Source organism: Suillus bovinus, assembly GCF_016758785.1.
Source record: "Suillus bovinus strain UH-Sbo-P2 chromosome Unknown EDB93scaffold_399, whole genome shotgun sequence".
NCBI lineage: Eukaryota > Fungi > Basidiomycota > Agaricomycetes > Boletales > Suillaceae > Suillus > Suillus bovinus.
The window spans coordinates 455-13,183 of NW_024542455.1; the positions used below are offsets into that span (position 1 = coordinate 455).

At 47.0% G+C, this 12,729-nt stretch overlaps 5 protein-coding genes across 5 annotated transcripts; 3 read left to right on the forward strand and 2 right to left on the reverse strand.

The window, feature by feature from the left end:
* Positions 1 to 214: 214 nt before the first annotated feature.
* Positions 215 to 1,713, forward strand: EDB93DRAFT_1098672 (uncharacterized protein; the record flags this gene model as incomplete). Its single annotated transcript, XM_041446896.1, has 5 exons — positions 215 to 550; positions 608 to 901; positions 955 to 1,122; positions 1,180 to 1,545; positions 1,600 to 1,713. 5 exons carry the CDS (start codon positions 215 to 217, stop codon positions 1,711 to 1,713), a joined length of 1,278 nt encoding a protein of 425 aa, XP_041300534.1.
* Positions 1,714 to 2,058: 345 nt separating this feature from the next.
* On the forward strand, positions 2,059 to 4,900 carry EDB93DRAFT_1333461 (uncharacterized protein). The gene is made up of 7 exons (XM_041455268.1): positions 2,059 to 2,605; positions 2,654 to 2,760; positions 2,816 to 3,127; positions 3,179 to 3,615; positions 3,668 to 4,126; positions 4,167 to 4,325; positions 4,381 to 4,900. Exons 1-7 carry the CDS (start codon positions 2,315 to 2,317, stop codon positions 4,695 to 4,697), a joined length of 2,082 nt encoding a protein of 693 aa, XP_041300535.1. The 5' UTR covers positions 2,059 to 2,314; the 3' UTR covers positions 4,698 to 4,900.
* An 88-nt stretch (positions 4,901 to 4,988) lies between these two features.
* On the forward strand, positions 4,989 to 7,258 carry EDB93DRAFT_1194317 (uncharacterized protein). The gene is made up of 8 exons (XM_041450874.1): positions 4,989 to 5,544; positions 5,598 to 5,774; positions 5,826 to 5,968; positions 6,020 to 6,182; positions 6,240 to 6,418; positions 6,480 to 6,555; positions 6,612 to 6,710; positions 6,767 to 7,258. Exons 1-8 carry the CDS (start codon positions 5,269 to 5,271, stop codon positions 6,974 to 6,976), a joined length of 1,323 nt encoding a protein of 440 aa, XP_041300536.1. The 5' UTR covers positions 4,989 to 5,268; the 3' UTR covers positions 6,977 to 7,258.
* On the reverse strand, positions 7,259 to 9,070 carry EDB93DRAFT_1194322 (uncharacterized protein). The gene is made up of 6 exons (XM_041450875.1): positions 8,773 to 9,070; positions 8,661 to 8,714; positions 8,330 to 8,603; positions 8,095 to 8,267; positions 7,893 to 8,037; positions 7,259 to 7,818 (listed from the first exon to the last, which is right to left on the reverse strand). The coding sequence occupies exons 1-6, from the start codon at positions 8,881 to 8,883 to the stop codon at positions 7,364 to 7,366; spliced, it is 1,212 nt and encodes a 403-aa protein (XP_041300537.1). The 5' UTR covers positions 8,884 to 9,070; the 3' UTR covers positions 7,259 to 7,363.
* A 260-nt stretch (positions 9,071 to 9,330) lies between these two features.
* On the reverse strand, positions 9,331 to 9,904 carry EDB93DRAFT_1258884 (uncharacterized protein; the record flags this gene model as incomplete). Its single annotated transcript, XM_041454143.1, has 5 exons — positions 9,331 to 9,429; positions 9,480 to 9,494; positions 9,561 to 9,571; positions 9,619 to 9,765; positions 9,820 to 9,904. 5 exons carry the CDS (start codon positions 9,902 to 9,904, stop codon positions 9,331 to 9,333), a joined length of 357 nt encoding a protein of 118 aa, XP_041300538.1.
* Positions 9,905 to 12,729: the final 2,825 nt, after the last annotated feature.

A 12,729-nucleotide genomic window follows, 5' to 3' on the forward strand; every position in this document is an offset into this window, starting at 1 on the left:
TTGACCAAGCATAGCAAGAAACACAGGATGGTGTTGTTACGGCGCTCTCACCGGCCACCGCATCTATCCTGATCCTGTCGGACTCATCGTTCTTTCTCATAACCGCTAAATGGCGTTCAGGCCATTTCCGGATCCACGTTGCATCCGAAAATGATGGAACTGCCAACACCACCGGTTTAATTGTGACATGGGTACTATAAAGCTGTTGTCAATCATGGGCGTCCATCCGTTCAGTCTCCAAGCGTCCCACATCTCTTCCGCAAGCATGGAATCACTTTCCGTTCAGCATCTGTTGCCAGAGTACACACCATCAAAGCCTGCACCTGACTACTCTTCCAAACCACTTCCCGGCGAGAAGTGCATACAAAGATCACCTCGCTTGATCCAACGGGGGGACAATGCGTCGTTTACTTATCGGGAAAAAGAGATGACCCTCAAACTGATGGACTGTCGTGAAGAGGACCGCCATCCATCCTATGGTCTGGGGAGTACCATTCGAGGAGAAGTTTCACTTGATCATCGCCGGAGAGTTGTAGCTGTTACAGCGAAGGTATATAGGATCTATTGTATTCGGTGTTTCACTACGTTTTCTAATACCACCCATTAGCTTGAAGGTCGTGTTTACCTTCCAGGACAACCTTCTAAGGGGGTTACTATTATTTCAAAGGAGCGGACCTTATGGGAGAGCTCCACTCTAAATGGACAAACTTGTCCCAGCATCATGCCATTATCAATGTCTTTCCCGACCTCCTATCGAGAGCGTGGACAAGATCGTACTTTCCGTTTGCCGCCGTCCTTTGAGCTATCGCAACCGCAACGCGTGGCTATAGTCTATACACTGCAGATCATTGTCACAAAATCGAGAAACGTTCCGATGATTGGAAAAAAACTTTCGAGGCAAGTGCACAGCAGATTCAGATCCATCTCGCAACTAAAACCATCATCATCAGGGAGATATACATGAGCATTCACATCAAGTACCGCCCCCGAGTACGACCATCAAGGCCAGTGCCAGACTCCTTTAGCGAGGTGAAACAATCTCCTGAGGATTGGATGGAGGACGTTTGGATCACGAAACCGACTGTTGGTACAGGAAACGAAGCGTTTTTAGCACGTTGTCATGTAGGTGGTTGTCCTCGCGATCAAACCATTCATAAACTGATGTTAATTCATTTCAAGTTATTTATTCCTTCGGTCCGCGTTTTCACTGCTTCGGAAAAGATACCTTTCCATTTGCGGCTAGAGACTTCGCCACTCTTCCTGCACAATCTTGCCAAGATCTTCCTTCCTCGCCAAAATCCCTCGGAAATAAAAGAAATTTTAAACATATCTATAGTACGGCAGACTACCGTCAACATTCAAGGCACGTCGTTCAGTCACGACCAAATTCTTGGTCGCGGACGGATGGTGCCGCAATCATCATCCACCTCCAAGGTCGCAATCTCAGAATCAGAAGAGCCTGTAACATGGAGTTGGAATGGCGAACTTCGGTGTGAAGTTCCCGTCTTGAACACTGGTTTCAATACCGGCCAGATTAGCACTACGGTGAGCTAGTGTCTTTTTAAACAGTTTGAAATTGGACTCATGAAGTGATTCCAGGACTACATTGTGCTGTCTTTACTAACTCCGCCTGGTCAACTGAGATCTGACCATTCACTTCAACGCGTTATCCCCATACGACTCGCTACAGAACCATGGGTCGATCGTTCATGAACCTATTTTTCTCCATCGCATTGTGTTCTGACTATTGCACTGTATATATATTCACAGCCATATCATCTACTGTATTCTTATCGCTTTTTATTATATCTACAACTTCTTGTTATAATACTAACTTATAACTTTTATATGTTTGGTACCCCGTGCCAAGATCATACAGGCTATGCAACTTTCAGTGGCACTTTATGTTGATAATTCTATCCATGGAACAGTTTAATTCTGCGGAGTGTATCAAATGGTTCCCGTTACTGGACAAATGTACTGAATTCTGTCTCGTGTTCCCCCAATGTTTCAAACCTGGCCTGGGTTCAAGTTCACTCATCATCTTTGGATTTACAAGACTCAGGTTGTCGGACCTGAGACTTCATACGAACTATAAACATCAGGCAGCACCGCTACTAGTAGATGTGTTGACCAACCGGCGGTGTCCAATTTCGAAAGCTCCACTCAGCACGTGGTCTTACCGTGACATTGCATCAGCGCAAATGACATAGCTTGTTCGCGGCGTAGTGCTAGTACTGCTTGTAGGCTTTTGGAGCTGGCAACTCCTTTATCATGATGCTGCGCTCAGTTTTACGCTCTTCCAAACACCACAATGACTGTCTCAGACAAAGTCTACTCACTAACTCACTCTCAGAAGACGCTTACTGCAGCGCTCGCAGCTTCCCCGGCATCATCACCTGGACAACTCGTGAAAACACTCTATGCAGAGCACCACAAGAAGCCCGTATCCTCCACAGGTTATTTGGAGCTATTCATGGGTGTGCTGCACCGCGGGTCTGCGAATGAGACACGGCAGATTCCACTTGAACCTACACAAGCGGATCTCGACCGCGCAGCCGAGTGCGGGAATTTTGGCAGTAGGCCAAGTGATCTATTCTTAAAGGTGATTCAAGCGTGACAGACGTGTAATATTGACTCATTGCATAAAAAGATCTACTGTGACGTGCTTGCTGCGCTCGATACAAATCCTTGGGCTGGTGTGGTTTCGCCCCCCTTGTTGGGTTCTAGAGGCGTCGTGAACCTGAGCATCATTTCTGTGTAATTACACGGTTTCTTATTTTCTTGTTTGTCTTTCTGCTAATGCGTCGAGCAGCATTCCGGATATTATTCAGCATCACTATGACTGTATCGTCCGTGCTGAGTCAGAAGTATTTTTAGCAACGAACTTTTGGCAAGCATCCAAGTCCGCTAGCAAAATATGCGATGCCTTTCTCGAACTCTCGCGCAGAGCGATGAAAAGGGGTAAGAAGGTTGTGGTGAAGATGATGTACGACCGTGCAAATCTCAAGATGCTCACGGAAAGCCACCTTCTTGTCGACGACGCAGAAATGACCAGTGATGAAGTAAAGCTCCCCAAGAGGAGCGACATGCCGGGAATCGACTTCGAATTAGTGAATTTTCATCAGTGAGTGTTTTCGGTTGTCTCTTATAAGCAAATTACTTATATGATGCAAAGACCTGTTTTTGGTACATTCCATTGCAAGTTCATGATCGTAGATCGCAAAATGGCGCTCCTGAACTCGAATAATATTCAAGACCGTCCTAACGTGGAGATGATGATCCACTTGGAGGGCCCGATTGTTGACAGTTTGTATGATACTGCTCTGATCAGTTGGTTCAGGCCCATGCGCCCACCCCTTCCGTTGCTCAATACGCGGTACCGGCCGCCTGAGGGAGGCTATAAGTTCGGAATGGATAATGAATACGCCACGACCTCCATTCTGGATGGCAGAGATGGGGCGGAACTTTTCAGGACACTGCAGCAGGAGGCCGGCGGCACACACGACGGAGACTTTGATAGAGAAGGAAAGGAAGATCCTGCCTCTTCTGGGTCTCTAGATGCACAAGTTCCATTCATTTCCGGGACTTATAAGACAATTACAGAGCACCTCAGTAAGGCATTATCTTGTTTCCCATCCAAGTTCGCTGGCCTGATGCTGTGCAGATGCCGGAGATCAACCAGATACGCATGCTACTATACAGTACGAGCCGCCATCATCATCTAGAGATGACTATACCCCACATATTCTCCACGCACGTCATGGAGAATGTCCCATGGTATTGGTAAACCGTGCGCCGAACGGGAATCCTGGAAATATCGCCAGTAATTTGCACAATGCACAGGATGCAGCCTGGCTTGCAGGGCTGAAATACGCCCAAAGGAAGGTTTTCATCCAAAGTCCGACTTTAAATGCAGTCCCTGTGGTTGAAGGCATCTTGAATGCAGTCAGGCGCGGCATCGAGTGCACATTGTATATAGACGTGGGTTTTAATGATGGTGGGGAAGCACTTCCTGGGCAGGGGGGCACGAATGAGGAAGTATCCAAAACGATGTTCGCACAGTTAATTGACGAGGAGCAAGAGAAACTCAAACTCTATTGGTATACAGGCATGTGCTTCTCCCGTGAGGGTGTCTTTCGGGTACTCACCTGTAATTATTTCAGGCAAGGATCAAATCAAGCCCATTAATGCGTCCGCGCAGAAACGGAACTGTCATGTTCGTCTTATTATTATTGACGACACTAGCAGAATCCTTATCGAATTTCAGGTGAAACTAATGATCATTGACGATTCTGTTGGAATCGTAGGCAACGGTAACCAAGGTATGACTTGTTCTCACCGATGGCCTACTCATCGATGCTCATCAAAATTTTCCAGACACGCAGTCTTGGTATCATAGTCAAGAGGTGAACGTTATGGTCGACAGCCCCACGGTATGTCGGGAATGGTTTGATGGCATACGGAGAAATCAGAACACGCATTTACATGAGGTGGCGAAAGATGGCATATACCGTGATATGAACGGAAACCCACTTACGGACTCTACTGGTGTTGGGTCAGGATTTCGAGGATGGTCAAAGGGATCCAGGGGAGTATCGCGCGGGCTCGTGGCAAGGGTGGGTTTTAAGTACATCTTGGATATGAACAGCAAAGTGTACGACTCGTACACTGGTACAAGCGATCCTCCATACTAAGATATATCTGTACGCTACCTAGTGTCGAGTCAATCGAAAGCATGCATGAGTTGCGAACAGTCTTTAAAAGCGTTATAAAGACCCAGGGCTCTTCTGGAATCTGCTATTAGTAGTATGAAAACATGCAAGGTCACTCAAGGCAATATATAGATTAATTGACAATAAAATTCTCGAGGGCAGACGGACGGAAGAGCTCACAGGCGAATTACTTCCGCATTCCGAGCTAGGGTTACTCATCCATTTAATACACGTTCGATACAGCATGCCCGACGTGTGAGAGTGTCATATGATCTTCTTGTCCACATCCCCAGCGTAGCATACTGATCACAATACCGAGGCTAACTGTGTCTGGGCCAAGATTTGAAACATAGTTTCGAAGTCGAGGAAGCGCCCTACTCGGAACTTTAGTTTACCTTGGGCCGAAACTAATACTCATTTAGTGTGGACGCCGAAGGGAGTGGGAAGCTGGAGTTTAAGTATAGCTGGGGACCCGCATGGTGCTCGACATTCCACATAACACTGGATCATTGAGAAGGAAATGGACCCTTCTGAACTTTGCTAGTTCACTACCATGTCCACTGCAACCAATGTGACTCTCCCCGGGTACCATTCACCAACGTATACCGCTACTCCTCAGGCTCACGAATACCGTTTAGCTTACAATGCGCGTCTAAACCCGAACCGGTCGCCGCGTGAATTTGTAAAGCAATCTAGAAATGGTGGCGTGAGTCTTCGTCTTGTCGGCCAAGATGACCAAGTCACGCTTCCTGTCTATGGTTATGGCGCCAGCGTGGAGGGTACCCTCGACATTCACAAACGAGATGGTATCACCAGCGTTGAAGTTCAAGTGAGCGGACTAGCCAGATGAATAGGGGTTTAGTCTGATACAAATTCCCCTAGATTGAAGGTACCCTCATGATGGAGGAATTGGCTGAAAGCGGGACGACAAACTGCAAATTGTTTTTCAACAAGACAATTCTGTGGGTCAAGGACAGAATTTACGAAGCGCCATGCCCGCGTTCACTCCCATTCAGTTTCCTTCTTCCAACCACCTTTTCGGACGGCGGAAAAACTTATGTATGTAAGCGGCGCGATGTTTGAACAGCATCTTGACCATCACGAGCATAGCCCCTCCCACCAAGCCACGAGGCCCACCTATCTGGCCTCCCTGGATTTCGGGCGAGGATTAATTATAGCATTAGCGCTATTGCCGTGAAACCAAACATCATACCGCATGCAGTTAAGTCGACCTTATTGGGGGGTGGAGATTGGTGTGTTTCTATCTATGTCGAATCGTCTGAACCCCGTTTCACAGTTTACAGGTCAGTCTCCACTCCGTTTGAGTACCTTCCTCGCACTCGTCCATCTTCCCCATTACCGCCACCTCTAGTACCTGGTCAATGGGGAATAGTCGAGAACTCGCAATGGAAGGTCTTTCCGACACTGATTCACGCGAATCAGGGAGCACACGACATTATGGTAAAGGTTGGTCGATGCTGTGAATGAATGCATATATCAACCCTGATGGTTCCCGGGCGTCAGTTATATCTCCCAGCTAGTCGAACATTCTGCACACAAGAGTCCATTCCTTTCCACATCATGTTTTCATCTTCGGCAACGTCTCTTGCTGCGTTTATGCCTTTTGGACCGGTGGTAATCGCGTCTCTGAAAACGCAGCACACAAAAATACAGTTGTTGAGGCAGACGACTGTTGACGTTCGGTTTGTACTTCCTTTGTGACTCCGAGTCTGCTTGATACATTTTGATACATTCACTCGACAGTAATGCTTTGATACTTGGTACTCGCACCGACATTTGGAGAGTTGATTGTATCGGCGAAGGTGCCTTCAGACACGCAGTATGTCACGCAGTGCGCATGGAAAAGGATGCTAGATAATTGACGTGATTCTATAGGGTGACGGTGGTGCTCACTGGACTGCATTCTCAGGAGATATTTATATCAGTCCTGACATCAAGGTCGGAGGCTTCAGGGCGGGTGGTTTTTCCATCAAGGTAAGCACTTGCTCTACATCTCTGTTGAGGGCTTCAGCTAAGACACATTCATAAAGGATTGTATAGTCCTGACCATGACCCCGCCTGATCTCTCCAAATCGCCTTTCAAGGAACTGCGACTCACAGTTCCTGTCCAACTTGCAACGGATCCCTACCCAAGAGATGGATCTGGTATCGGATTCAGCGAACAACTTGAGGCTGGTCCTCCATCGATACCTTCCTCAGATGAATTTGGGGCTCCTTCAGAATCCAGTTACGGCTCATGATATCATGAATGACTATGATTTGTCGTTTACATATAGACTATCGACGCTATCGCAAGCCAAGTGTCTTGTCATTCTTGCGTCATACACTCTGTACACACGTACGTACGCGTTCTTGATGATCCACATGTACGTCGTGACCCGGTGTTGGTTTCCTCACATTTGCACAATTGAGTTCACTTGCAAGTGTGGCATAGGTCGAAACCTTGAGTGGCATGCCGCATCAAGAGGACCGAAAGCTGTGATCGTGAGCGAGCTGGCCTGGACTTTCACTGGAACCTGTCATGTCTATATTTGAAATGCGAGAAATTTAGAATCCTATCGCTAATAAAGAGGTTATAAAAACTATCGAGGGAATACGAAGTCTACATCTATCAATAACCAAAGAACCTAATACCAAATACTTCTCGTCCTGTGCACAGGCAAGATATCTTCCGTCTCAATCCCCTCAAGACACTCTTTCCCCCCCTGCAGCTTCTTAGCCAAATCCCAAAGGTAAAAATCGATCAAAACGCAGCTCGCTTCCCAATCCGATCCACACCTCACCATCTCACTCCGGATACGTTCAACAGCAACGATGCTCGCTGCGCGCAAGCTCATTTCTTCTCTCGATCCAGATTCAAGTTGTGTGCCAGCGCACAGCTCGTGTTTGAGCGATTGGGGATAAGCGAGGATGCGCAGGTGGTGCAGGATCTGGGGGACGCGGTAATCTGCGAACATCGTTAGGGAGCTGATGCATGCTCCGTTGAGGCCGGGGAAGATCGGGTGTGGGGTGTAGGGGCTTTCAGGGTAGAAGGCTGCCCAGGTCTCTGCTACTAGAATTTGAGACCGTTTCCAGAAATATACTGGTAAGCATAGACTCGTTAGTCTCGTGAAATTGAAAGACGCCATTTGGGTGTCATGATCAATATTGACTTGCCTCGTCGTCCATTGAACATTCGGTCATCTCTAAAACTCGGGAACGAGTCTGTGACGAATTGGACGAGGTCGAGCGCCGTGCCCTGATTCTCGTATCTTCTTTGGAAGGCTTGTAAAAACCCTAGGTATGAACCTCCAAATTCATCCTATACATTAATGTGCGTCCATAAACCATGCATAGATGCACACAGGGAAAAACTTACGTTACACAATATAGCACCGACTTCGCGCATGATCGCCAGGCGCTCATTAAGCAGAGGGATCGATTCAGAAGATTGCGGGGCGGGGCGGAATACGTGCGCGATCAGCGAGTCTGGGCATAGTGCCTCGGAGGAATAAAACTGGGGATCGATGATAGGTATACCCTCCTCTAACGCTAGTAGGTCCGATTCAGCCAGATTCAGACTCTCTAAATAACAAAACGAAAGATTTGCCCACCTCGATTCAAAGCAGCGACTAAGCTCCAGTATCCAGTGTGCACCGTCGTTGTCTGGCTATTCCAACTAGCCCGCCATTCAACGCCATACCGATCCAGCTGGCCTTCCTTTTCTGACCAAAAACTGAAATTCAAAGAAGAGATGAGGAATATCCAGTTCAGACATGCACCCGTGAGTATATCGTCTTGGTCATACGGTTCTGGCGGACAGATGTGCAAGGGGTGCGTGCGCCATGTACGCGGAGTATAGGGCTCTGAAGCGACTTTTTGCAGAATCTGCGTGGATCTGTCAGATACGCGACGCTCCAGAATCATATAAAAGTTTGGATTGACATATTGTGTGGCTTTCTTGACCGCGTCGTCGTTGATTTTGACGATATTTGTTTGCTGATGTATCATTGATTAAAATGTGTTTCACTCAGACTACGTCTAGATGAAAATTTACCTCAAGGACAAACTCGGCGCTAGATATGACTGGGTTGGTTGTGTACATTTTTGAAGGTGGGGAAGACTCTTCGATAAGTTTTTCATCGAAGACAGGTGAAGTAGATGGCATGGAGAACGTCGTAATGGTGGTTGTCCAAGTGGGGTTTTCAAGCGAGAGCGCGCTAATAAAGCTTCGCGCCTTTAAGCGTTGCTTCCGTGGGTTTCTGCCCAAATGCTGAACACAGTAAGTAGTGACTGTCTCTGTATTTCAATTGAAAGGGGTTAGTAGAAATTGGAATTAGCCTTTTCACGGCGACAGCGCCACAAGGCGGCGTTGCTTATCAATTGAAATTTGAGAATGCCGTCGATTCACATGTCGCCAATCTCGTTCGAATCACCCATTTCAAGGCAAGTCCATATGCTTGAACATTCGGGAGATCTCGTATACGGCTGATTATACTTGTGGCATGGGTAAATATGTTACCTCAAATGCCCTAATATACAATACCACATATGGTGACGGATGATGCAGTTCGAGTAATAGAGTACAGGGAAACCCACTGACACGACGAAGGTATTACTCTGCAATCGAACCTCGACGGCCTTTCACCGGAATGGTCTCTTCACCCCGCAAGACTTGTTCCCCGTGCTCCTTGACGTCTGATTTACCAAGTGCCTGTATACGAATAAACTATGAGAAGAGTACAAGATGAACAAGTGACTGACTGTTCCGCGGATGACCTGAGTGTAAGTTGACAATGTAATTAATGAGTAATGAGTATGAGTTACAATCGACGCGGATAATACCTTGGCATAACCTACCCGTATGTTAACTTTGCATGTTCGAAGTGTATGAGACACTCACCAAATACTTGTTCTTTGAAGGTGGGGGACCGTTTTATCTCTGCAGGGATCTCTACCACATTTATATTTGGGTCATTGCGATCGACCTCAGAGGGCTTGCGAATCTGGTCTGCGGGAATATGAGTGCCATCACCAGGTGAAGTGGAAGCTGCGTTTACTTGTTACTTTTAAGCGAGATTAATCGAATGAATAAAGTACCTACCTTGTTGTGGTGCGGTGTCAATTTTGGTTGGTTCAACGTCCTTTGAAGGAGGACGGGGTGCATTGTCTTTGGTGGAAGAGGACATAATGATATGGTGGAGTGGAACTGAAAGTCGAGGCTTTATAGTAGAAATGACATCATCGATCATGATTATGTAAGGAACACGGTCAGCATTTAAACTAGTTTATCGTTTACCTAGGTTGCGTTGCTCGACAACTTGCCTGAAGGCAATTACAGGCTTAGAGATTCGGGACGCTCTAAGATTACCGACACAACCTGCTATCCGACAAAAATGACGGGTCTTCACGGGCAGACATATGTACGACCTAGCAGTCGACATGATGGAATATGCGACTCGGAGTTTCGGGCACCAGACGAGTGACCGCTGCGGTAGATCTCTCGGCACCTGTATAGATAATAAATAAATAAACAAATACGAAGAATCAGTAAATGATAACATCATAGGAAAACGAACGCACCAGGCTGCCACGTCACGGTTCGCCTGGCAATTCAGTCGTCATACCCCCGGCCTCCTACGATACCTTCCACAGTCCCGGCGCAGCCCTGAACTAGCAAACAAGATACGGAGATAGCACGCGTTCTTGTACGGCTTGCGATAACCACGGGTAGTGTTGGAAATGGCCGATGAGGAAAGTAATGTGCGCGATAATAGCGCGAGCTGGCGGGTCCAGAACAATCTGCGATACGATGACATCCGGGAGTTTTTGAGGGGTGTGGCTTAAAGTCACCGTCGAGAGGAATGCTTCAGGTGAAGTGTACAGCGCGTGGAGAACTCCAGTCGTAGATGCGAACAAGCAGAGCTGACCGCATTGAGGCCGGAAAATATTGAAGGGGTAAAAGTTTCGCCCACAACATCACGAAGAATATCATCACGACGTGGATGAACGAGATGAACAGCATTAGCTGTTGAAGTCGCGACAGACTCTCCATCGTTGCCAGCGAGGATTAGCCAAATCAGCGAGGACACCAAGCGCTCAAGCAATCGTTTTTGAGATAGCCTGCACACACAGGTCCTTGAGACATGCAAGAGGCAGCAAGGTAGACTTTTCCGCTCAACTGACCTGCACTTCGACCCTCAACATCAAATAGTTGGCGTAGACATAAATTTCCTATGCTGGCCTGAAAAGCCTCAAGTTCCTCTTGGGGTGAGCATACTGCAATTGTGGCTGATAAAATCTTCGCTAGTTCTGCTGTCTTTCATATTTCGGAAGTAGCCATTACTCTGACGATATATAGCCACAGATGACAGCGAGAATTTATGCTGTGCGGAAAGCAATACATAACTACCAAACTAAGAGAAGGTGTCAGCAATACTAAGACATCATACTTGGGAGACTCACAGTTGACTTGGCATCACTACGATTAGTTTGATACAGCGCAAGGAGAGCCGACCACAGAAAGGCATCAATGCCTTCATTTAGGGCTGGAGAAGATGCAATTTAGTCGTGCGTTGTGGCCGCATTAAAAACCATGAGTGTGCTATGAGAACATGAGCCTGAAGCGTTTTTTTGGCGCTAAGTTAGTTATCAAAGAAAGACGTCACACTTCGTCACACTTGAAAGTTCGTATGGGATCGACATCTGACGCATCCAGGCATTCTTAAACCGTTATGGTGCTTCTTTCTATCACCCACAACTCCTTCATGTCCAAACGCTGCGGCAAAGTTGTTTGTCTACTACTGCTCCAATAAGGCTTTTACATTCTACGGAACAGCACTCGCTTTCCCCGGTTTATGGACCATATTGTTGTATATCCTCGAAGATGGCATAGGCAACTCCGAGGATTTTTACACCGGCAGAGAACAGAAATAATGTCGCCCATACCATGCACCCAGCATTCAACGCTATGTCCCACAATTCCATCAACGTTTTTGAAACTGGATCCAAGGCATTTATTAGTGAGTCTTAGCTCGCACCGCGAGTCCCAATGCTCACTGCATTCTTGCTAAAGCATACTGTTTTGTCCGTTCAAGGCAAGATCGTGTACTTCATACATCACGACCATGGACGCTATATGATCTCAATACCATTGAAAAATACGAGGGAGCTCGCTACGAACAGAAGAGGCCAGGCTGAAGACATACATCACTCATCACAGTAGGCACCCGGGCGGGAAGAGTCGAAGGAGGGTCTAGTCAAACGGAATTGAAGTTACAGCAAGCTTTGTCCATTCCGTTCATGAGTCGGAATTCAAGGGTTCTTGAGGCAGATTTCGTCATAATCCAGTAAGACGCACGCCAAACTTCGAATTTAAGCGTATGTTTGCCGGTAACATCTTATTTGATACCCGACAAGATATGCGCCAATTTATAAATTTTGATGATGGACCGTATGATGGACCGCACAGTCAGACTCATCCGCAGACATGTACCAAACCTGTCCCAAGCTATCTATGACTACACAAGCTTCCACGGTACGTTACATTGGTCTTTCCCTCAGTCCGACAAGCATGGTTGACGTTCGATTCAGTCAACACGCGCGCCGGCACCTACTGGTCTGTCACCACTCAGTCATATACAACCTTTTAGGAAAACTCCAGAAATGCAGACCCTCTCGAGCACCACGGCATGTAACCCATTCCAGAGGGTGTCTCGCATCCCTACGTTGCCTTGTTTGTTCTAAAATATCCGATCATTCGTATGGAAAGCCTAGGAAGATCGAGCTCACCTCCATCTATAGAGGTTTCCGATATCGAGTGTTTTTAAATCTCAATTAGATAGGTAGGGAAGAGGGAATTGCTGTCGTTTCATCGTATTCTGATTGTTCATTGTAGTTCATGTCTTTATCGATGCTCTTGTTCAACATCAGTTGTGTAATCCTTGTGCTTTATCGTACGGACGAGGTGAACAGTTCGAGGTGGAATTGATTTCCCCGATGCAGGGAAATAGAC

Excerpts from the sequence above, each read along its gene's own strand:
- EDB93DRAFT_1333461 (XM_041455268.1), top strand. The coding sequence starts at position 2,315 with ATGACTGTCTCAGACAAAGTCTACTCACTAACTCACTCTCAGAAGACG. Across the intron at positions 3,128-3,178 it reads GAATTAGTGAATTTTCATCA|ACCTGTTTTTGGTACATTCC; the intron begins GTGAGTGTTTTC and ends TATGATGCAAAG. Across the intron at positions 3,616-3,667 it reads GACAATTACAGAGCACCTCA|ATGCCGGAGATCAACCAGAT; the intron begins GTAAGGCATTAT and ends GATGCTGTGCAG.
- EDB93DRAFT_1194317 (XM_041450874.1), top strand. The coding sequence starts at position 5,269 with ATGTCCACTGCAACCAATGTGACTCTCCCCGGGTACCATTCACCAACG. Across the intron at positions 5,969-6,019 it reads TTATTGGGGGGTGGAGATTG|GTCAGTCTCCACTCCGTTTG; the intron begins GTGTGTTTCTAT and ends CACAGTTTACAG. Across the intron at positions 6,556-6,611 it reads AAGGTGCCTTCAGACACGCA|GGTGACGGTGGTGCTCACTG; the intron begins GTATGTCACGCA and ends GTGATTCTATAG.
- EDB93DRAFT_1194322 (XM_041450875.1), bottom strand. The coding sequence starts at position 8,883 with ATGCCATCTACTTCACCTGTCTTCGATGAAAAACTTATCGAAGAGTCT. Across the intron at positions 8,268-8,329 it reads AGTCGCTGCTTTGAATCGAG|CGTTAGAGGAGGGTATACCT; the intron begins GTGGGCAAATCT and ends CGGACCTACTAG. Across the intron at positions 8,038-8,094 it reads TCGGTGCTATATTGTGTAAC|GATGAATTTGGAGGTTCATA; the intron begins GTAAGTTTTTCC and ends ATTAATGTATAG.